The 23,385-nt window shown below is 39.8% G+C and overlaps 1 protein-coding gene across 2 annotated transcripts; it reads right to left on the minus strand.

The window, feature by feature from the left end:
* Positions 1–4,140: 4,140 nt before the first annotated feature.
* Positions 4,141–20,970, minus strand: LOC307003917 (uncharacterized protein). 2 transcript variants are annotated; one of them, XM_079622802.1, is made up of 4 exons: positions 18,918–20,970; positions 12,575–12,734; positions 5,098–5,212; positions 4,141–5,002 (listed from the first exon to the last, which is right to left on the minus strand). In XM_079622802.1, the coding sequence occupies exons 1-4, from the start codon at positions 19,339–19,341 to the stop codon at positions 4,256–4,258; spliced, it is 1,446 nt and encodes a 481-aa protein (XP_079478928.1). In that variant the 5' UTR covers positions 19,342–20,970; the 3' UTR covers positions 4,141–4,255. The 2 variants fall into 2 exon arrangements, with proteins under 2 accessions (XP_079478928.1, XP_079478927.1); XM_079622801.1 differs by having other exon boundaries at positions 5,098–5,227.
* Between the last annotated feature and the right edge of the window lie 2,415 nt (positions 20,971–23,385).

A 23,385-nucleotide genomic window follows, 5' to 3' on the forward strand; every position in this document is an offset into this window, starting at 1 on the left:
TATTCACCCTAGACGACACTCCACAGCGGCCTTCCAGCACCTTCCTTCTCACAGCGAGGAGAAATAGTGACAACATCAGGTGTCTTCGATAATGGTCAATCATCACTCAATTAATCACTTAATTAGCTCAAAAATGTAACACTGCTTCAGTGTTTAACACTCAAATTTTAACACTTTACACTCTTAAGTCTGGAGCCAACTAAACTCCCAGAAGAGTTCATTTAACATTGGAGTTTTTGCTGTGCACTCTGTCAGTTCAAATCTAGACTAAAGACACATCTCTTTGACCTAGCATACACATAACACATTATAGACTTCTATAACTCAATGTTAGGCTGCATAGATTAGGTCAGCCGGAACCGGGAACACTTCCCATAAATCCTGATGTACTTGGTACATCATAAGAAGGATGGTGTCTACACTAATATTAGTCTCTCTGTTTATTCCGAGGTTAACCGCAGTCCGCCGGATCCAGACCGTACCCAGATCTGATGAAAAACCTGCGTCTGGACCAAGCGGCAACCTCCCTGTCTCTCTCTTGAAACCAACACGGAAGTGAATTAAACGGCAAGTCTCCCGCATGTTAAAATGGCCAACTTTACAGCAGAAAGAAACATGTTTACAGCCTGGTTCTCTCTGTGGCTTTGGTCTATACAGCTAAACAACTGTGAGGGGGGTGATTTTTTTTAATAATTCACCCGTTTAGTTGATTAATATTTAAAGTTCTGCTAAATTAAGGGTGTGTCTACTTTTGAGTGACAGGTGGAGTCCCAATGATGTCAATGCTAGCCGGTTAGCCGTCACTTCACCTCAGCAAATTCCAGCCGCTGAACTTGCCATCTCTGCCGTGTTTGTGCTTTTTTTCGGGATTATTTCATATAATCTAATACACACATTACTTCGCCCACGTCTTTGGATTCCGCCGTTGTCGTCGAGTGCAGTTCGAGAGAACAACCAGCGCTGTATTCCAGTTGTTCTCCTCTGTGAACATGCACTAATGGCACTTTTCCACTGCATGGTATGGTACGGTTCGGTACGGCACGGCACGCTTTGGCGCTTTTCCACTGCATGGTACGGTACGGTACGGCTCGCTTCGGCTCATTTTAAATGGTACCACCTCTGTTGAGGTTCCAAGCGTACCGTACCGATACTAAACGTGACGTGAAAACACTGCAGATCACTGATTGGTCAGTCACTTCAGCGTCATTGTATTTGCGATACGAGACACTAAACCCGCTAGATTTAAATAGCCAGACAACAGCCAATGCAGTAGCACCTGTTTTTAGAGTATTTACTTGACAAAATAAGTTTTAAAAAAAATCAAAAAAGAAATGGCTGAATCGTGGTCAGTGGACGAGGTGCAGACGTTCCTTTTGTTGATTGCCGCCGGACCTACAAACAGTGTAGGGACAAATTAGAGGCGACAACTATTAACGATCAGTCCCACCCACTCTGAAGCGGTACTAACTGCAGTGGAAAAGCAACCGATCTAAAGCAAACCGAACCGTGCCGTACCGAGTCGAGTCGTACCACGCAGTGGAAAAGCGAAGCGAGCCGAACCGTTCCGCGCCGAGACGAACCGTACCGAGCCGAACCGAGCCGTACCATGCAGTGGAAAAGCGCCATAATGGATGTCTGACAATTTCGTTGCTTTTTGGAGTTTTCAGATTTAAAAACGTCTATAGATATAAAGGCTACACTCGTTCTGCGGTGCCGTTGCTCTGGAACAGATTATAACATGCTTATGTACCGTCTGCTTATGTATCGTCAGATGAAATCCTGCAGTGTCGGTGTTTCTCCGTCCATAATAAATGCACATCCTTGAATGAGCGCGTATTTCTAGCGCATTTACTAGAACTTCACAGGTAATATATCTATGTTTTGACCCATTTGAGAATTGAGATGCGGCCAAAATTGGACTGAATAATAAAGCTCTCTACGAACTTGACGAGCGATGCCGCGCTGACGGACCATAGACTGTAAAAAACAGTGACTGACATGTATGCACATAATCACGGTCACACACATACACACACACACTCTCTCAGAGTAATATTGTAAGTTACTGCATAATATAATACATTTTCAACTAGCAGAATAGCGGTACAGAATCACAATACTGAATAGTCTCACTTGTAGCTATGTCTTTTAACTATTATAATATTTCGAAGGGCAAAAACAGGACCTTTTAATTGGCATTCTGATTTTAATCATCAACTGTCACTTTAGCGCGAGCCCCTGTGCAGTCGCAGACTTGGTACTATAGCATTAGCTACCAAGCCTGCGCTAACTCCATAACGTCGCGCTAGCTGGGCGTGGTTTCAGATAGCCAGGCTCCTCAGCTCCGCCCCTTTGCCCATATTCTGTTTTCCGGGAGTGACGAGCGGTGACGCGAGGCCAAGATGGCGACGGCCGGCTCCGCCCACTTTAGGCTTCAAAAATGCTCTTCAGAAACCTACGGGTGACGTCACGGACACTACGTCCATATTTTTTACAGTCTATGGTCTGGACACACTCACACACTCACGATCTGTTGAAGAACCTGCGTCTGGACACACACACACACACACACAAACACACACACACACACACACCAGATCTGATGAAGGACCAGCCCCTGGGCACAGCGACACTGGCCAAAATGCTCCGTTCGACTTTTCTGAGGTCCTCTACTCTTCCCTGTGGATGACCTGTGACATACTTTCTGTACGATCTGAATTTTCCACGGTTTCAATTTTAGAAAACTTAATTTGAAATTCCGAATTTCTTTTTCATCTTGAAAACTTGAATCTGTATTTTTTTAAACTGAATATTTGCTAAGAACAAAAAAAATAGCTGTCTATAAAATTCAGCCATAAAAACATTTCAATTTGTTAAATTTCAAATGTTCAATATTCGTTTAAAGAAATCAAATTCAGAACTGTTTAAAATTCCACATAAAATTTTATTTTGTTAGATTACACTTGTCAATAATTCAAATCGAGCACAGCGTCAGTTCAGGCCACGTAGGCATAGTGATCAGACGCGGTCAGCTGTCAAATCGCTCCAACCACTACCTTTCTCCAATTAGACGGGAGGATATATATACACGTGGCATTACTGCTCGGTAAGCAGCTCAAACTGCTCGCAACCCTCCCGCCCTCACCACTATAAGTATCAAGCATTTTTCTGTGCACCTTCTGGCTGTCCTCTCTTTGTTTCAGATTACCAAGGCTTCAAGTCCTAGCTGTCATGGACATCATCGCCGAGAGTCACTCATCCTCATAGCCATGCTACAGTACAGACGTCCTGGGAATTACTGCTACGTCGTCTACATGTTAAAACCGTTTTGCTTAAAGACATTACTAAACTGTCTTAATCATCTGTATATCACTCAAGCTGATGGTTCCATAGGGGAGTTAATGCTAAAGCTCTGTATGTCATTAATTATGGAGCAAGAACCCCCATAAGGAACCATACCGCCAAAGATAAATTGTGTTCAATAAACTCAAGTAAACTTGCCAAAGTGGTCTCGTCTGAAATCATTTTGTCATACTATAAGCTCCATAAGGCTGCATCTACATGATCCCGGCTAGATAATGGACAGGAGGCTTTAAGACGAGTGAAAAAAATCTAGTGCACGCAACCCCCAACCCAACCCACACACACAAACCCAAACTCTAGTCAGGCCAATCACATTGTGTATAGAGTCGGCGGCCGGGCTTAGCATAATGACGACAGAGTTGTGACGGTTCCCTGCTACTTGAAAACAAAGTATGGCTGCTTCTGCTGGCGAACAGCGGTCCTTTGAATCGGCTTTGGTCGCGACTCTGGAGGACTTGGAGTTAAAGGGATACTTCACCGTTTTTTCATATTAAACTATTCCCTTATCTAAGACGAGTTGATACATACCTCTCTCGTCTCAGTGCGTGCACTTAATTTCTCTGGCGCGCCGCGAGACTTTGATAGCATTTAGCTTAGCCCAGTTCATTAATTAGGAATGACAAATGCTGATCTCAGGATTGGAGAGGTGTGATTTTGTCGTTTATGCACAGGATGACACGATGATCCAGACCATTTATTTTTTTTACTTTTACCTGCCAAGATGCCAACAGATGTAACAAGACAAATATAATCATTAAATATTGTATCAAAGTTCTTTATATTTACATGTTTACATTCCTGCAGTGCAGTGCACAAGTCATTTATATACATATTTATATTTGAACAAAAATAAATCCAAATTCATCAATCCCCAACCCAAGTAATCTTGTCTTCAATCCTCTGCCCATGCTTTTACTAAGGGGCCACTCTGGTAATTCACAAGGAGGCAAGCAACTGTGTGCAGCTGGTTGATGCTCCCCGTGATGGAGAGAGGGATGACTGTGTCGAACAGCTTGTGTTCCTTCACCCTGTGGACGAGACGCTCGACGTGGACCCTCAGCCGAGCAATGGACTGTGTCTCCCTCACCTCATCAGCCGTCATCGGTTTGCTTTTTGAGAGTCTGTAGACTTTGCATGGCACACTGTCATCAACAGGAAAACCTTTGTCGACCATTATTGCCATTCCCGGCTTCAACAGAGACACAATCCCAGACTGCCTAAAAAGCTCCTTCTCACTGACAGATCCTGCATGCAGGGATGACACAAAGGTGACCGCACCATGTGGTGCCGTGCCGATTAACCCCTTGAAGGTGCAGTGGGACTTGTAATTGGAGAAGACTTGGCTTTGAAGCAGGAGAGAGGATGGAGTTTGGCAGCGCAGTTCTGTGCAGCCGATCACCACGTGTGTGTCTGGGTAGTCCTGGAACTCATCGGGTAGATGAGCCTTGACTTCCTCCACGGACATCCATGTGTGGACCGAGCCGAGAACGGTGTACAGAAAATTGGCCCAGGTTGTAATAATTCGGATAACTGTAGACTGATGGATGTTGAATCTGTGGGCCAGATCCCGCTGTGTTTGGCCGACTGAGAGGTGGATCATGAAGAGGAAGAACTCATCGATGGGCTGCAGGGGCTGAGCCTATGCAAATAACAAGGTTTACAACTATGTAATGTGTAGGATAGGCTTTCACTGAAAATGTAAATTAGGTTTTGTTTTTCTATTTCTTTATTTACCCATGCACTGCCTGTTGTTCCAGCTTCACTCCTCAGCGTAGTTGCTCTTGCTCTGCTCACACGAATCATGTTGTGGGATGCAGGTTCAATGAGTTTCCAGAAAGCCATTAAATGCCTGTAAGTCATGAACCTAAATGAGATGCAAGACGTTTATTTACATATATACACACACACAAACACGCACGCATACATATACACACATACTGTTCGCAGGAGTGATGAGATAGTTATGGCGCTTTTCCACTGCACAGTACCAGCTCGCCTCGCCTCGACTCGCCTTTGTTTGGTTTTCCACTGTGTAAAAGTTGTACCGGTACCTGCTTCCAGGTACTTTTTTTTGTATCACCTTCAGCGAGGTTCTGAGCGAGCCGAGGCGAGCTGAGGCAATACTAAACTGTGACGCGACACACGGCAGACTACTGACTACTATTCACTGCGTCATTATTGCACGCGCCAGACGGAGTATCCTGAATAACCCCGACATTTTTTTATAGTTTTGCCAGAGATTGCGTGATATACCCATTACTAATATTATGTAAAACAGCATACACTCGATTTCCTCCATTGTCCTGTGTGTGTGGGTAGCGGGTGTGTGTCGCGTCGCTATGACGACCAGGTACTATTGTGGAAGTACAATATGCAATGGAAAACGGAGCGAAACGCGAGCCGAGCCGAGCCGAGGTGAGGCGAGTCGAGTCGAGCTGGTACTGTGCAGTGGAAAAGCGCCATTAGTAGATTGTGTTCACTCAATGGCTGGCTGTCGAAGTGGTGTCCGTAGAATAATATAGAATTCATAGACAATTGGAAAAGTTTTTGACTCAAAGTCTTAGAGATAAAACATGAAAATCTGGGGCTCAGGTCAGGAAGCAGACAGACTGGCTAAACCGACCGTCTGCTAGCGGCCTCACGTCACCAAGGTCAGATAAATCCCATCACATAGAGACTCTTTCACCTAGATATCATCATATAGAGATTGTGTCTGTTCCCCGAATTTGGAAATCCAAAATACGTTCAAACCCATCTAAGGTGAAAAATGTAATTGATGTTTAACAAATAAAAAACGGATATAATACAGATGAGCAAATGATAAAGCTTGGGTTGCTGAATATTCGATCTCTTACTTCAAAAGCGCTAATAGTTAATGATATGATTACAGATTATAACCTAGATGTGCTGTGTTTGACAGAAACCTGGCTAAAACCAAACAATTACATTACTTTAAATGAGTCAACCCCACAAGATTACGGTTATAAACATGAACCACGTCTGAAACGCAAAGGAGGAGGTGTTGCTGTAATTTATAGTAATATTTTCAAAACCACTAAGAAATCTAGTTTTAAATATATAATTCTTTTGAAGTGTTGGTGCTTAATGTAAAAATATCTAGTGTAAATGATAAATCATGTTTGAGACTTGTTCTGGCTACTGTATACAGGCCACCAGGGCACCATACAGACTTTATCAAAGAATTTGCGGACTTTCTATCAGAATTAGTATTGGCTGCAGATAAAGTCCTAATTGTTGGTGATTTTAATATACACAGATAATGAAAAAGATGCATTGGGATTGGCATTTAAAGACATTGTAAACTCAATTGGAGTTAGACAACACGTGTCAGGACCGACTCATTGCCGTAATCATACACTGTTAGCCCTTACTGTAGAAAAAGCCCAAATTCTTACAATATCATACCATTTCCCATTAAAACAGTAATATACAGGAATATACCTACAGGAATATACCTACAGGAATATACTGTGAATTACAAGCGCTCAAAGTCGACACTCAGAGGCTGTTTTCCCAATCACACCCTATACCCTCATTCACTATTCCCTACATTAGTTCACTAATATAGTCCACTTGAATGAAAAGAAGTGAGTGAATTGAGACACTGATGAACACCTGATAAGCAGAATCACTGAAGGACAGAGAAACAAGAACAGAAAAAAAAGAGAAACACAAGAAATACAACTGACTTCCAGCCACACTGAGTGTGAAACCAGTTTAACATTATTTATTTCAAGTTATTGTTGAGAATGAACAGGGATTTAGTTAATAATAAAGTTTGTTGTCACCATGATGGAGATCAGTATTTGCTTTAGTTGGTCTCTTTGTACCTTGACTTAAAACTTTTTCCAGTCTTCTCTCTCTGGCTGTTGTAACAATGAGTTTATAAAGCTCATTTGCTACAGCAAGAAAAAGTCCAGGGAAGGTGATCAAGTGTTTACCTTTTTTGGTTTTGTGATGATGTCATAATCATTCATGAGTTTTTGTTCTTTTTTGTATGTAAGCTATGAATTTATGGGTTTAATACCATATATCTGATAATCTACAACATGAAATCCAGCAAGATTTCTTTAATAAGGTCAACTGAATAATTTTTAAATCATATAGTGCATTAAAATTTTATTATCTCCTGCTTGTCTCAGGCACACACAGACATCAACAATCAGCGTATGAATCTCAAAAATGGTGATGATCAAAAGTTTCATGTCGCAATGCATGCTGGGTACCAGGATAGTTTAAAACTCCCAGCATGCTCTGCTGCATGAATAAAAAAATTAAAAAAATATATTCCCACCATTGTTGAGATGCATGTTCTAATTTGTGATATCTCTGTGTTTCTACAAGACAGTGTAGCTCTGTTGTTTTAGGTTATGATTGTGTTATAATTAAATTAGTCATTGTTGCTGTTGTTTCACAGTGATGGTAACATAACACTTTTGATTGACAATAAAACTCTGTATGAGTGAGACTTAGTCTTAACTACTTAGTGAATGGACAGGCTATTTAGTGATTTTGTCATGATAGTGAATATAACTGCAATCATTCACAAACTGTGTGTTCACAAGTGTGACTTGCAAAAACACAGCTCAAGCAGCAAGAGAAAACATAATGTTATGGCATCAGCGACCCAACTAAAGCAAACACTGATCTTTATAATGGTAACTTCAAATCAAACATTTTCAATTTAACATCTCAATAACTACTTCTGTAGATGTATGACAGAAATAAAGTCATACTGGTAATAATGTGTAATAATGTGTAATGGCTGGAAGTCAGTTGTAGTTCTTGTGTTTCTCTATTTTCTGTTCTTGTGTTCCTCTTTTCTTCAGTGATTCTGCTTGTTAACAGCAGGTGTTCATCACTAATGCTCAACAATCACTTACATATTCACTTAATTATCTTATCAATGTTACTTTTTACTCTTTGTAGTGTGGATTTTCCTGTGGGGTTGAAAGGGTTAACAGTGTAAGATAAAAAGACACACCCACGAAAAGTATTTAAACAGTAATAAACTGTAAGTTATAAAACAGGTTGATACTGGCAACACTGTTGCCAGTAGTTTACTGTAAAATGTAGTTTTTTGGGTCACCGTTGTGCTGAAGAGTAGAGCCTGTGCTTCAGTCCAGCAGAAGATCTAGAAACATTGATGATACGCTGCATGTTGCTTTATTTAACAGGCGGTGACTGTGTAGTTGCTGGTCAAGTGGAAATCTTTTTATGTACTTAAGTTTTTTAGTGGTTTCTAATGAAAGTTCTTAACTCTTTTCTCACATTATTAATGCGTTACACATTTTAGTTAATACATTTAAATGACAGTTGGTCAATTTAAGGCAGTCGGTTTCTGCAAGTGAAATTAGTTTTAACTCGAGTTTTAATTTAGTGCATTTTACAGTAACAAACGGAATATTACAGTAAAGTACTGTAGATTACAGTAAAGAACTGTACAATTAACAGTAAATTACTGGCAACAGTGTTGCCAGTATTTTAGAGACACCCCTCGCTGCAGCCTGTAGCACGATGACGTAGTTGGATGGTCCAATACGTAGTGGATGGAGGTGTGTTTTGGTGACGCATGCGCAGTAACGATCTCTGGGTTATAATCGTACTATCTATGGTTATAATTCGCCTGCGCTGGTAAAGGTGACATGTTTGCTCAATATTGTATTGAGATGATGTTCTAATCTAACCTGTGTAGTAGTAGTAGTACAGTTTAATAGTAAGTAATTGTTGATGAATAAGTAATTACATAAATGGGATGCTAAGTTATCCGAGTTTCTCTCTACAAAATAGTTAATTTTACAACATTTAAATCACATGATTTTAAACATACATTTGATAGATTAATAGCATGTCCTCACTGCAAGTATTTTTTTTTTAATGCGTGTATATAGAACATTTTAAAATAAAGCCTTTTTAATTTTCATTATCAACCCATAAACCTGTCATAATTAAATGTTGCGGGGATATTGCGGGGTTGTTATTATTAGCCATTTTATTCAGGTCATATTTGCTGTTGAGTGGAAGCAAAAATGAGTCAATAATTGTCTCTGTAATTTTAAAGGTACAATACAATAAGGTCTGTAAACATCTTACAATAGGCTACCAGTAGCCTACACATCCAAGGGAAAATGCAAAAATAATAACAGCATCAAGAAAATAAATCTTGTCAGATGTCAAAAAAAAAGTGCTTAATGATATTTTGCCTGGTAAGAGTTCCTTCTTTAATGGCTATTCGTTTTTCCAGTGATCTGTACATACGGTTCTTGCTGTTCAGTGTCTGCAAGACATGTACGGAAGCTTGTTTTCGCCACGGAGTGAGAAATAAAAAAAGGTAATTGCGATTTTTTTATCTCACTATTCTGACTTTTTATCTAAGAATTGCGTGATATAAAGTCGCAATTGTGTGTTATTAAGTCAGAATTGCGTAATATAAAGTCGCAATTGCGTGTTATTAAGTCATAATTATGAGATATAAACTCGCAATTGCGAGAAATATAGCTTGAAATTCAGACTTTTTTTCTCAGAATTGCATGTTTATATCTCGCTATTCTGACTTTATAATACGCAATTGGGAGATAGTCAGAATGGCATGATATAAAGTCGCAATTGCGTGTAAGTCAGAATTGTGAGATGTGAGATATTAAACTAACCTACTGAGGTAAAAAATAATATTTTTGAATAATATTTATTTGACTTTATAACTCGCAATTGCGAGTTTATATACACAATTCTGAGAAAATATGTCAGAATTGGGAGATATAAACTCGCAATTATGTGTTATAAATTCAGAATTGCGAGAAAAAAAGTCAGAATTCTGACTTTATAACACCCAATTCTGACTTTATATCTCGCAATTCTGACTTTATAACACGCAATTGAGACTTTATTTCACGCAATTCTGACTTTATATCTCACAATTCTGAGAAATAAAGTCAGTATGCTAAATGTAAACTCGCAATTGTGAGATAAAAAAGTCTCAATTATTTTTTTAAATGTTTTATTCTGTGGCGGAAAAGAGCTTGCATACTCAAGTGACCATTTATATATTAACTTTATTCTTCTTGGAAGATCCAAGCACGTGTGATTGTTTCCGTCACCAAAACACACCACCGCGCATGCGCGTAACAGAGTCCACTACGTATTGGACCATCCAGCTACGTCATCGTGCTACAGGCTGCAGCGAGGACCTCTTGGTATTTTACTGTAAAAAAAACCCGGTAAGGTCTAACAGTGTACTCTAGATCTAATACTATCACATGGAATAGATGTTGATGCCGTTGAAAAACTGCAGCAGAGCGATGACATCACAGATCATTATCTAGTCTCGTGTAAATTACATTTAGCCAAGGCTGCAAAGCCGACTCCGTGTTATAAATATGTTAGACCTATCACTTCTGCCACTAAAGATTCACAGCAAAATCCCCAGAGTTAAATTAACTCTGCTCAGATAACATTTGGTCCCTCTCTGCAGAGAGTTAAAAAAACTCTGAATCAGAGTTAAAGTTAATGAGATACTTAAGTGATTAATTAAGTGATGATTTGGTGTTAATGATGAACACCTGCTGTCAACAAGCAGAATCACTGAAGGAAAGAGAAACTCAAGAACTACAACTGACTTCCAGCCACAGCAAGATCTCAGCAGAGGAGGATTAAATAACTCCACAAACAGCATTACCAGCCTCACTTATTACTAACCAGACTGACTTTATTTCTGTCAGACGTCTATAGAAGGTCTTAGTGAGAATGAACAGAGGTTTAGATATTGCCGATTTATTGACATTTTTTGGTTACCATTCTGGAGACCAGTGTTTCCTTTAGTTGGGCAGTTTTACTCTTTATTTATTTTTTTGTTAGTTTGTGGTTTTTGTAACTGGTTTTACCAAAACATGTAAATTGTTACAAAGAAAGCCAGAAACAAAGATGATCAGGTGATATAGTTTTCAATTGCAAAAAGTAGAATAATGCACTTCTCTCATTACTGTCCAAAAGTGGTTATTGGATGTTAATAGATTATATTCAGAACGAAACTTGCTACAGATTGGACGATCTGAATTTAGAATTTTTAAAACTCTTTATAGGGATTTTTTTTCTTTTAAGACACAGATGTCAAGAATCAGCATATGAATCTCAACAATGGTGACATGTTTCATGCCGCAATGCATCCTAGGAGCCGTGAGTTTTATACTATTGTGGCTCCCAGCATGCATTACGGCATGAAACATGTCACCATTGTTGAGATTCATATGCTGATTCTTGATGTCTGTGTCTAAAAAAAAAAAAATTCCCATAATGCATTTTTAAAAATCTAAATTCAGATTGTCCGATCTGTGGCAAGGGAGTATTGTTAGTGAATATAATCTATTAACATCAAATAACCACTGTTGGACAGTGATTAGATAAATGCATTATTCTACTTTTTGTTGTTGAAAACTTTTTGCCTTTGTTCCTGGCATTCTCTGTAGCAAATGACATGTTTTGGTAAAAACTGCTACAAAAAACACAAACTCATAAAAAGCGCTATGAGTCAAACTGTTAAACATCGTATACATTTGAAAATATTGCTGATTACTTACAAAGCACTAAATGGTTTAGCTCCGCAGTACTTGAGCGAGCTCTTAACGCATTATAGTCCTTCACGTCTACTGCGATCTCAAAACTCCGGCCAGTTAATAATAAAATAACTAGAATATCAAAATCGACTTGCTGGCGGTAGATCCTTTTCCTATTTAGCACCAAAAACTAACTTTAGCTGGAAAGTAACATTATTCAAGAACCGCTATAAAGCCAAAACAATCTGTTACCTTAAATTATACGTTTATCTCTGTAAAGCAGCTTTGAAGCAATCTACATTGTTAAAAGCGCTATATAAATGAAGATGACTTGACTTGACATATACACACACACACACACATATATACACACAAATTCACACAAATACATACTACACACACACACATACACACACAAACACATATATACACACACATTCACACAAATACATACTGTATATACACACACACACACACAAATACATACTGTATACACACACACACACACAAATACATACTGTATACACACACACACACACACACAAATACATACTGTATACACACACAAACACATACACACACACAAATACATACTGTATACACACATACATACATACACACATAGATATTTTAAAACGTACCTAGTGTAGAATCTTATATCATCGTCGGACGCAGCAAATCGCCCCAAACTAAATCTTTGACTGGCCGACATCTCCTCCGCCTGTCTCATTAGCCGGTCCACCTCTGTATGGAGATCCTCGGTCTGATCCAGTGCATTATCAGCTGCCGCGGGTTCTGGAACTGGACAATAATCATGTTCCAGACAGTGGGCATCCATTGGCACAGGGACCTCATCGTCCACTGGAGTGTCCCTTCTTCGCCACACCCCGGTGCGCCTCGGCCCAGGAACACAGTCGCCGTTCCACTGGAATAAGGCTGGGGCCGCTCCCTGTCTCAGCAAGCGACGCCCATTAGGGGTCGAAGGCTCAATCAGATCAGCACTTTTAAAGTGCCGACTGCAGACCCTTGTATGAGATGTGATGTTAAATCTCTCACGTCGAATGTTGTGAATCCACTCTGCGTGTTACTGCGTCCACAGGAAACGTGTGGAAACTCAGCATAGAGTTAAACTTTGAGGAGGCCTCACACAACAGGACACAACAATGTTCAGCCGAACTACTGTCTTGCCTCCGTTGATATTTAAACTTTCGGGAAACCATCATTACAATGTTTAACTATATAATACTATATATAATACTTACATTTTAAATCTCTGCCAAATGAGTTCAATTAAGTTTCGCCACTAGCACACTTCGCTATAGAGCGCGCTACGCGGAAGTAAATACACTGGCTAATATTCTACCGGATATACGTCAGTAAGGTCCTCACAGCTAGCATACTATAATCACTAGCCGTTTCTTAATGTCAAGGAAGGATCCTCGGAAGCCGGAATTTCGAGGATGCTACGTCATCGACATCCGTCGAAGGACTGTTCCAATGTCGAGGATCCTCAGAACTTCAACCAAGGGCGGAGTCCTTCGTTCGGAAAATATCCCATACACAGGAAAGGATGCATATGTGTAGACTTCGCGCTCTTCGCGCTATCAAATCGCCCACAATCCTGTGCGCGTAGCTTTGCTATCTTGTTTAAAAAAAAATACAAAATGTCGGATGTTAGCGGAGTCGGAGCAATATGCTTTTAAATGTAAGTATATTTACGTTACCATACATTTGTTATAACCGTCATATTAGTAAAGTTTAACGTTTAAATGCCAGTACAAATTACTACCGTATTGATATTACAAATTACGTTATGGCTAACCTGTCATTTTAACAATTGTTAGCTTGTTTGCCGTCACCGGCATTTCTTTTATAAATACCGACTTAAGTTGTACACAGTAATGTAACGTTAATATTATAGGCCTGCCGCCTACCATTCACAGCGTTATTCATAGCTTTCTCCTCTTTTTTAACAGGGACCAAGGAACAAACGGAGGCGTTATCGGCTCAACTGATTTGCAGGGGGGATTTAAAGCTGTTCCCTTTTTACTGGTTATTCACCTTGTAATTACTTCATAAAGCCTCTTTTTGTTGATCACATATTTTACCATTGCATGTGTTTTAACAGCTAGAATGTTGCTATGGATGCAGTTCTGTTCACTCAGGCAATACAATCATTTTTAAATCAATAAACTCCTTTTTAAATCAATATTTGGTCTCAAATTTTTTATTTTTTATTATTGATTTATTTTGTTAGGTAGGCAGCCAGTGAAGGAATGAGTTTTGACTTAAAACACAAGCCTTTGATGACATTCTATTGACGTTTCAAAAAATGAATTGTAAAAATGACAACTGAATAAATGTGTTTTGTATAAAATGGTGTTTGTTTTGCTTAATTGTTTAATGTCACTTAAAAGTTTATTAAACTGTTTTTACTTCATTTTATAATTATATGGTGAGTGTTTGATCAAACATGTACAGTATATATGCCTTTATACAGCAAAAACATTTGCTGTACCATTATTATAAAAATAACATTACTTTTAGTTTGTATGTACTTTAAATGAAAGTTCAAAACTAGTATGACTTTAATAGTGTCAGGAGATATTTTTATCTTTAAAATAATAATTTAATTTGTTTTTTAATTATATTTTTATTTTATTATTTAGTTCAAGTACAGACATTTCAAGTATAATGCAATAATAAAAAAAGATTAATACAAGGCATTGTAAATACAGCTCAAAATGTGTAAATCAGAGAATAACAGTAAGTATAAAATGGACATAATATAAATAACTGCAAAAATAAAAGTTTATAATATCAAGGTAGTTATAGATATTTTCAAAAACTTTGTTTTGTGATCTCATGTTTGAAAGGCGTTCAAAGTATACTGTGAGATCAGTGTTATAAAAGGTAATATATGAGGGTTTCTTTAATTTTTGTCTTATGAATATAAAACTTCGCCAAAATAATTGAATTATATAATTTAGTTTTTCAGAAAAATATGGGTTTTGGAAACAAAGTAAAATGTCATGAGGTTCTAAATTAAGACAAATATGTTTCTCATATCTATTTTAAAGTCAGTCCAAAAAGAAATAGAAAAACGGCAATACAAAAACAAATGTTCAATATCTTCAAGTGATGTGTTACAAACAGGTTACAAAAAGTGCATTTATCACAAACGGTATGAATGTTTTTTAATGACTGATCCTATATAAAGTCGCGGTGGTGATGACGTCATGTAACCCGCGCCGTACAGAAGGTTTCGAAGGTAACGTACTTTTGAATGTATTCTTAATATCATTATTGCTATTTTTACAGTGAAAGAAATGTATTTGGTCTTGTATAATTATGTGTGTAATTATAGTGATTAAGTTTATGGCTCGCTTTTATGCGGATCAGGAAGCTTTTCGCGTCCAATTGAAAATACCTCACGGCACGCCCCATTCCTCACGGCACGCCCCATTCCTCACGGCACGCCCCATTCCTCACGGCACGCCCCATTCCTCACGGCACGCCCCATTCCTCACGGCACGCCCCATTCCTCACGGCACGCCCCGTTCCTCACGGCACGCCCCGTTCCTCACGGCACGCCCCGTTCCTCACGGCACGCCCCGTTCCTCACGGCACGCCCCATTCCTCACGGCACGCCCCATTCCTCACGGCACGCCCCATTCCTCACGGCACGCCCCATTCCTCACGGCACGCCCCATTCCTCACGGCACGCCCCATTCCTCACGGCACGCCCCATTCCTCACGGCACGCCCCATTCCTCACGGCACGCCCCATTCCTCACGGCACGCCCCATTCCTCACGGCACGCCCCATTCCTCACGGCACGCCCCGTTCCTTGCCGACCTCATGGCACGCCCATTGCTCCAGCCTGCAGTTACCTCTACTTGACATTTGTTCATATTAAGTTGCCTCTGTATCTGGATAACCGATCGGATTTCAATTCCTGCATAATATTTAAATTAGGTCTGTCGCACGACACCAATAAGAGTAAAGATTATACAAATAAAGCAATGTCCCAATTGCTTTCACTCACTCACTTTACTTTCCTGTGCAATCTCCATCCTTAAATCAAATTACGTTTTTTGAACGAAGGAATATTTCTAGAGTTGATCATACAAAAATAACTGGGTTGATCATGTTAAACAAGTCATCACATCATCGATCATCGGGGTTTAAGGTATAGCATGCAATGACTATATTAACAGAAATGGGAGATTAATAAACATGCGGCCGCCCATTTCATATAAATGCTGTTCTTTCAACTTTGTTCATCAAATCATTCTGCATAAAATGTATTGTGGTTTCCACAAAAATATGAAACTGTTTTCAACATTGATAATAATAAGAAATATTTCTTGAGCAGCAAATCAGCATATTAAAATTAATTCTCATCATGACTGGAGTAATGATGCCGAAAATTCAGCTTTGATCAAAGGAATAAATCACAGACATAGAAAACAAATAGCCTGTGTTAAATTGTAACAATATTACAGTTTTTACTGTATTTTTTTTTTTATCAAATAAATGCAGAAGAGAATTACAACTCTTACAGACCTCAAACTTCTGAACAGTAGGCTAGAGTACAATAGTACATTTACTATAATTAGGGTAGTTAGGCAAAAGTCACTGACTAATTACAGGCGAGTTGAGAGCACAAATCACAAAATATTTAGTAGTCATGAAACGTATTCAGATTTAGGATATTAATGATTTCACCTTATAAATCATGACACACTGCTATAGCACAGGAAAGTGCATGCAAGTTCAAGTGCATGCTTTTAAAATTAAAAAATATCGGTATCGATATCAGCGATACTGGCCCTGTATTTACCTTGTCTCCTGGTATTTAATGAGGACGGAGGAATCGAATGACAGCTTTTTTATCTTGATCACTCGAGCGTCACTTTACAGCGTCATCAGCAGCGCTCAAAAGATCTGCCCTTATGTTGTTGAAGTTTGGTTATTTAAGAAATTCATAATAAATAATAATAAAGCGAGATACCCTGTTGAAATATGTGACGTGTGGTTTATATAAACTGCAATAAAATTATATAACTATAAATTATTGCGACCGATGTGAAGGGGGAGGAGAATTTACACGTGCGTCACGTTTAGTCAATAAAACACTTCCGCATAGACACACCTGTGTATCCTCGCTCATAGCTCCTCTGGAAGCCTCCTCACTCCTCGATCCTCGCCTCCTCGCGGTGCAATTAGAGAATCGAGATGTCCTTCAAGATGGCTGAGCTCGATCGGTTTCCGGGTCATAGGATGGAGGACAGAGGAGACGAGGAGAGATATTGAGAAGCACTCAGAGGCTAGTTTATATGAAGTAATGTAAACGCACGGTGTCGTGATATGCTAATGATCCGATCTGCTTGATCGGAGCATGGTGATCACATGTTAATGCCAAGTGTAACGCAGCTTAGAAAGACCAAGGGGGAAATCCATCCGCCGGAAACTGAAGCCTCCGCGGGCGCCGCCATTGTAGCAGAACTTCACCTGCTGTTAGCACTCCATTGACTCCCATTCATTTTTGCGTCACTTTGACAGCGAATAACTTTACATCTGAGGCGTCCAAAGACTCCATTTGTCCATTATTTATTTCTAAAGAAACTCGACAATGTATAAAAGGCTCCATTACCTTGTACCTTACGTTATGGCGCCATAGAAGCAGTTTTAGTAAAAATAGGCTAACGATTGCGTCATAACCGCGCGACTCTGTCGCACTGTAGAGAAATTACCGTATAGACCGACAGAGAAGCTCACGGGCAATCGGGGAGACGTGGAGCATAACGTCTGATAAAGTCAAGGGAGAGAGTGATAAAGTTGCTCCTGCTGCTAGCTCATGGACAGCTAATGCTCACGCTCTCCGTCTCTGCGAGATTCGGAAGGGAATGATTAGATTTCTCTCGGCACAGCGACTAGAAGACTGACAGCTGTCAGACACGTTGCTCACGTCACCAAGCTCAGTTTGAGTCTGCGCAGTTCGCCTGGCGATCAGGGAAGTGAGTGCTTCAAGTGGGCTTCACTTCTCCGTTGAAATCTATGGGGTCGCTGTGTCCAGTTTATTTACTGTCTATGAGAAAGACGCGTCCTGCCAAGGAAGTATCCTTACAATTGAGAAACATCTGCTTACTGTCGTAATATCAGCCAACTTTAATATAAATATCAATGATATATTTATCTATTTTTAACCACGTGATCAGGGGAGAGCGCGAACGCAGTCCCCCACTACCACAAATTATGCAGTTGAGATTCCCGCATTTGGGGAATTCATAGAGGTCAACAAAGCCGAAGTGCAATGGCTGAGTCTCGCCCTAGGTGAACCACCTTCATGATCATGGTGTCTCCCCTGCCAGGTAAGTATGAGTTCCACACCGAGTCTGAGGGACAGTGACTTCAGGAGACACGAGTCTCAGTGACGGTGAGGGACACGCCACTCCGAGTCAACGGCATATAGATGAAGATTCATGTTTTTGTTTGTTTCTTTTAAAGTTTCGCTGTAAATCTAGCTTTTAATAGTAGCAACAAAAGCAAACATGTATCGTTTTATTTTTGTGGCGAACAATTTCCCGTGATGCAAAACACAAGCGCCCACCAGCCAATGGAACAAGAGATGCTCAAAATCATATTTAAGAACTCAATAATAAGAGAATTGAAACACAAATCGAAAGGAAATGTTAGACAATTCACCTTTTTGGGGCACACTACTTGAAAGTTTTTCACTACTATATTGTTTTTCATCGGTTTTATTATTAAGAAGCAACCATGGACGTAAACCACGCATCATAGTTACATCAGTTCCGGGAAAACGAAACATCGAATTGTCGCGAACATAGAGTAATTCCTACTGAGGTGACAGGTTCTCAAAATATATATTTTCGGTTATTCTGCAAGTGGAGCTACTTGGTGTTGTACACTGCAGTCACCGAAATACACACTAGCAAAAGTCAACATAAGTGCTCACCGGCAGGTGGGCGTGCCGCGTAGTCATGTTCCTCAATATGACTGGATTCATTGGGTGCATCTTCTGTGAACACCGGCTGCTCCTGAACACGTACATCCGCGCCAAGTCGAGATCTCTCAAATGATGGTAGTCTTTGAGGGAGTACATTGAAATTGTTCCACTGGAAACGACTGGGAATGGCACCAACCTTCAGCCGCGAACTTCCTGGAATGTAGTCGTCAGCGGTAAAATGCTGACTGCAGACATACGTGCTGCCTCTCCGAATGACGAACGTAGGCCCTTCATCCCGTCTAATAGCGAGGACCCATTTCTTTTTTTGGACTTCGTTCATGGGATACCCGTGAAAACTTAAATAAGGTTGTTTTTGCTTAGAATTGCTGCACTGAGGGACGCTACAGCAACACTTATTCTTGGTCTCGGCCATTGTTGTTGTCACCGGAAGTAAGTTTACCCGGCGTCGGTGAGCACCGGAAACACAAAACCCGGAAGTGTGAAAAAGGCGAATCAGATCTGTGCGTGAACGTGTTGTTTTACAACAGTCCTCTAGAGGGCAGCATTCATCCTAAAACCAACGAAGAAGAGTCGCAGTCAGCTGTTGTTTGATGAACTGTCTGTGGAACACACACACATGCGAACTCGAGTTACAACAGTAGAGTTTCTTTAAATATATTCTTGAGAACAAGCCTGTGTTTAGATCTGTGTCCCTTCAGCAGGGATATATGACATAGGGGAGAGTGGGGTGAGTTGTGCCAGTTTCTACTCAAAGTGACTTTAAAGTGAGGCCATGACAGTGATGCCTTCAACTTAAAGATGTACATAATATATTTCAGGATGTGGTGCATCCCTGAGAACAATAACTTTGGATCTGAAATAAATTGTTTCAGAAATATAGCTTTTGGGAAAAAAGTGGTCTCGTGGCACAACTTGCCCCTGGTGCGGGGTTGGGGTAAATTGTGCCACTGATTTCTGAAGTAAAACAGAACATTTTAATGTTATGAACTGTAATGCTACATAAAAGCAAGACAAATTCAATACAAAACTAATCATTTAAGGTTTATTTAGATATTGTCACCCTATTAAACTGTTAGAATAGGCTACCATAGCATGCATTTTTCCTATAGGCTATGGTAAATTGCATAGGGATTTTGTATTGAAGTCAAGTCACCTTTATTTATATAGCGCTTTTTACAATACACATTGTATCAAAGCAGCTTCACAGTGATAACATGAAAATAATACAAAAAACAATTTCATCATCGTCCACCTTTAAGGCAGATCTATAATTTAGTTGAATATTAAATGTCCCCAACTAAGCAAGCCAGAAGGCAAGGCAACACTGTTGCTAGGCGACACGAACACTCGTCCGTAAGCTACACCGGTCCGAGCGCTTCAGATGCGCCCTTTGAAATGGGACGGAGCTATAGTTAGCAACAATTTTTTAATATTGTGACGATAGGCCTACATGTTGTTACTTACATTTTCAAAATAACCAGTGGTGGAATATAAGGAACTACAAACTTGGTTAATGACAAGGAGGTTTTTTCCCTGCAGAATACATACTTTTACTTTTACTCTTGATACCTTAAGTAACGTTAGGCCTACATTAGAGTATGCAAGATAATTTTGCTTTACTAAGGTTTGAAATATATGACTAGTAGTTTTTCCCCAATGGGGTATTAGTGGTTATTAGCCTAATAATAAAGCGTAATAAGGAATCTCAATATTTATTTCATGAGTCAGCCCTGCAAACCGGTTGGTAGACAACTTAAAAATATATCTAAATTACGTCATATGCTTTCAATGAATAATGCAGAACAATTAGTTCATGCGTTTATGACCTCAAGGCTAGATTATTGTAATGCTCTACTGGGTGGCTGCCCTGCACGCTTAATAAACAAACTACAGCTGGTCCACCAAACACAGCAGCTCGAGTTCTTGCCAGAACCAGGAAGTATGACCATATTAGCCCCGTTCTGTCAACACTGCATTGGCTGCCTATTAAACATCGTATAAATTAAAAAATATTGCTGATCACTTACAAAGCACTAAATGGTTTAGCTCCGCAGTACTTGAGCGAGCTCTTAACGCATTATAGTCCTTCACGTCTATTGCAATCTCAAAATTCCGGCCAGTTAATAATACATAGAATATCAAAATCGACTGTCAGTGTCAACCGGTCTCTCCTCCTCTCCACTCCGACTACAACCAACCAGAACTGGACAAATACTCTGATTCATTCTGATCTTCATACACTGTTCACTCATTGGCCAGAGGAGAACTGGCCCCCGACTGAGCCTGGGTTCTCCCAAGGTTTTTTTCTCCTTTCTGTCACCTGATGGAGTTTTGGTTCCTTGCCGCTGTTGCCTTACCTTCTGGCTTGCTTAGTTGGGGACATTTAATATTCAACAATATTATAGATCTGCCTTAAAGGTGGACGATGATGATTTTATTTTTATTTTTTCATGTTATCACTGTGAAGCTGCTTTGATACAATCTGTATTGTAAAAAGCGCTATATAAATAAAGGTGACTTGACTTGACTTTTGCACCACCTTACAAATGAAGCCACGCAATGGTGATGAATGAGTTAAGATGAAGTTTATAAGAAAGAAAAATGTGTGGCTTTTAACTCACTATAGCTATTTGAGTAAATGAAAACATAATACTTACATTTAAATGTGAATTTGCCGTCCACCACCGAACTCTTGGCCGTCATTTTTTTATAATAATAATGCTGTCGTCACCAGCGCGCGATGGCTTATGGGGTAGGATCAGGCCGCAAGGATCCGTTTATGCATCCTTTCCTTCACAGGGAAACGAAGGGTGCATTTGGCGTCGCTTTTGAATCAGGGTAGCCTTCGTCGCGCCGCGATAACTCAACCGGCTGACTTGATTGCTTGATCATTAGAACGTGTTCCTCCCGAACCTTGTTAATAAAACATCATTATAATAAAAATCTTTGAGTGTTCCCTATCCCACACACCCCCTGGCCATAGTTACACAAGCACACCTGTATTTTCCCAGCATATCCTCTGTTTCCCCAAGCACTCTCTCCCCAATACCCAATAACACAATACACAAATATTTATTTGTAAAAAGAATGATATCCCATTCTTAGTATACATGTGCACTGTGTTTGTGTGTGTTTGTGGGTTGGGTTGGGTTTGGTTGGGTTGGTTGGTTGGTTGGTTGGTTGGGTTGGTTGGTTGGGTTGGTTGGGTTGGGTTGGGTTGGTTGGTTGGGTTTGGGGGGTTGGGTTGGGTTGGGTTGGGTTGGGTTGGGTTGGTTGGGTTGGGGGGTTGGGTTGGGTTGGGTTGGGTTCGGTTGGTTGGTTGGTTGGTTGGTTGGTTGGGTTGGGTTCGGTTGGTTGGTTGGTTGGGTTGGGTTGGGTTGGGTTGGGTTGGGTTGGTTGGTTGGTTGGTTGGTTGGTTGGGTTGGGTTCGGTTGGTTGGTTGGTTGGGTTGGGTTGGGTTGGGTTGGGTTGGGTTGGGTTGGGTTGGGTTGGTTAGTTGGGTTGGGTTGGGTTGGGTTGGTTATTGAATTATTGACAAGTGTAATCTAACAAAATGGAATTTTATGTGGAATTTTAAACAGTTCTGAATTTGATTTCTTTAAACAAATATTGAACATTTGAAATTTCACGCATTGAAATGTTTTTAAGGCTGAATTTTATAGACATGTATTTTCAGACTTTTTCAGCTATTTATTTATTTTTCTGAATTCTTAAATACTCAGTTTAAAAAAAAAATACAGATTCAAGTTTTCAAGATGAAGAAGAAATTAGGACCTTCAAATTCAGTTTTCTAAAATTCAAACCGTGGAAAATTCAGATCGTACAGAAAGTAGGCCACAGGTAATCCACAGGGAAGAGTAGAGGACCTCAGAAAGTCGGACGGTGCATTTTAATCCGTCAGTCGTGTTTTGATTTAATAAGAGTAGAAAAATGAGAAAACAGCTTGTGATATTATAATAATAGTCCTCCGCTGCTGCAGTTGCACGGATTCTTAACGCGTTTATTGCAACTACGTAGTAAAAATGTATCTAACTGTAATCTTTTTCTCATCAAACCCCCTAGACTAACCAATGGCTCGACACAACCCGTACTGGGGAAGAGCCTAGACAGGACTTTCTTCTGTGTGAATAAAAAGTCACATACAGTTGCATCAGACGGGTATGGCACGATAAATGACGGCTGTCATAGTTCAGTAGGTTAAAAAAAGAAATTAAGATATATATCAATATAATTAGTGGTAAATTAGATACTTTAAACAAAACAAAAATAATAATGCATTGATTGGGTATATAATAGGCCTAACGCATGAACTGTCATTCAGACTGACTATCAGAGATATTAAAATACACCGTCTTCTGAGTTTTTTGATGAAGGGCTTTTGTTTTATTTTATCCATTTTGAAGTGAAGAACTTGGCTAAGATTCTATCGGTTATACTTTGTCAGAACCCTCCGAGC

This window comes from Phoxinus phoxinus, assembly GCF_949152265.1.
Source record: "Phoxinus phoxinus genome assembly, chromosome: 1".
NCBI lineage: Eukaryota > Metazoa > Chordata > Actinopteri > Cypriniformes > Leuciscidae > Phoxinus > Phoxinus phoxinus.

What these genes read in the sequence shown, in the direction of transcription:
- LOC307003917 (XM_079622801.1), bottom strand. Translation starts at nt 19,341, where the DNA reads ATGGCCGAGACCAAGAATAAGTGTTGCTGTAGCGTCCCTCAGTGCAGC. An exon ending in GATATAAGATTCTACACTAG is followed by an intron (nt 5,228 to 12,574) that starts GTACGTTTTAAA and finishes CATCTCATTTAG; the next exon opens with GTTCATGACTTACAGGCATT. An exon ending in GAACAACAGGCAGTGCATGG is followed by an intron (nt 5,003 to 5,097) that starts GTAAATAAAGAA and finishes TTATTTGCATAG; the next exon opens with GCTCAGCCCCTGCAGCCCAT.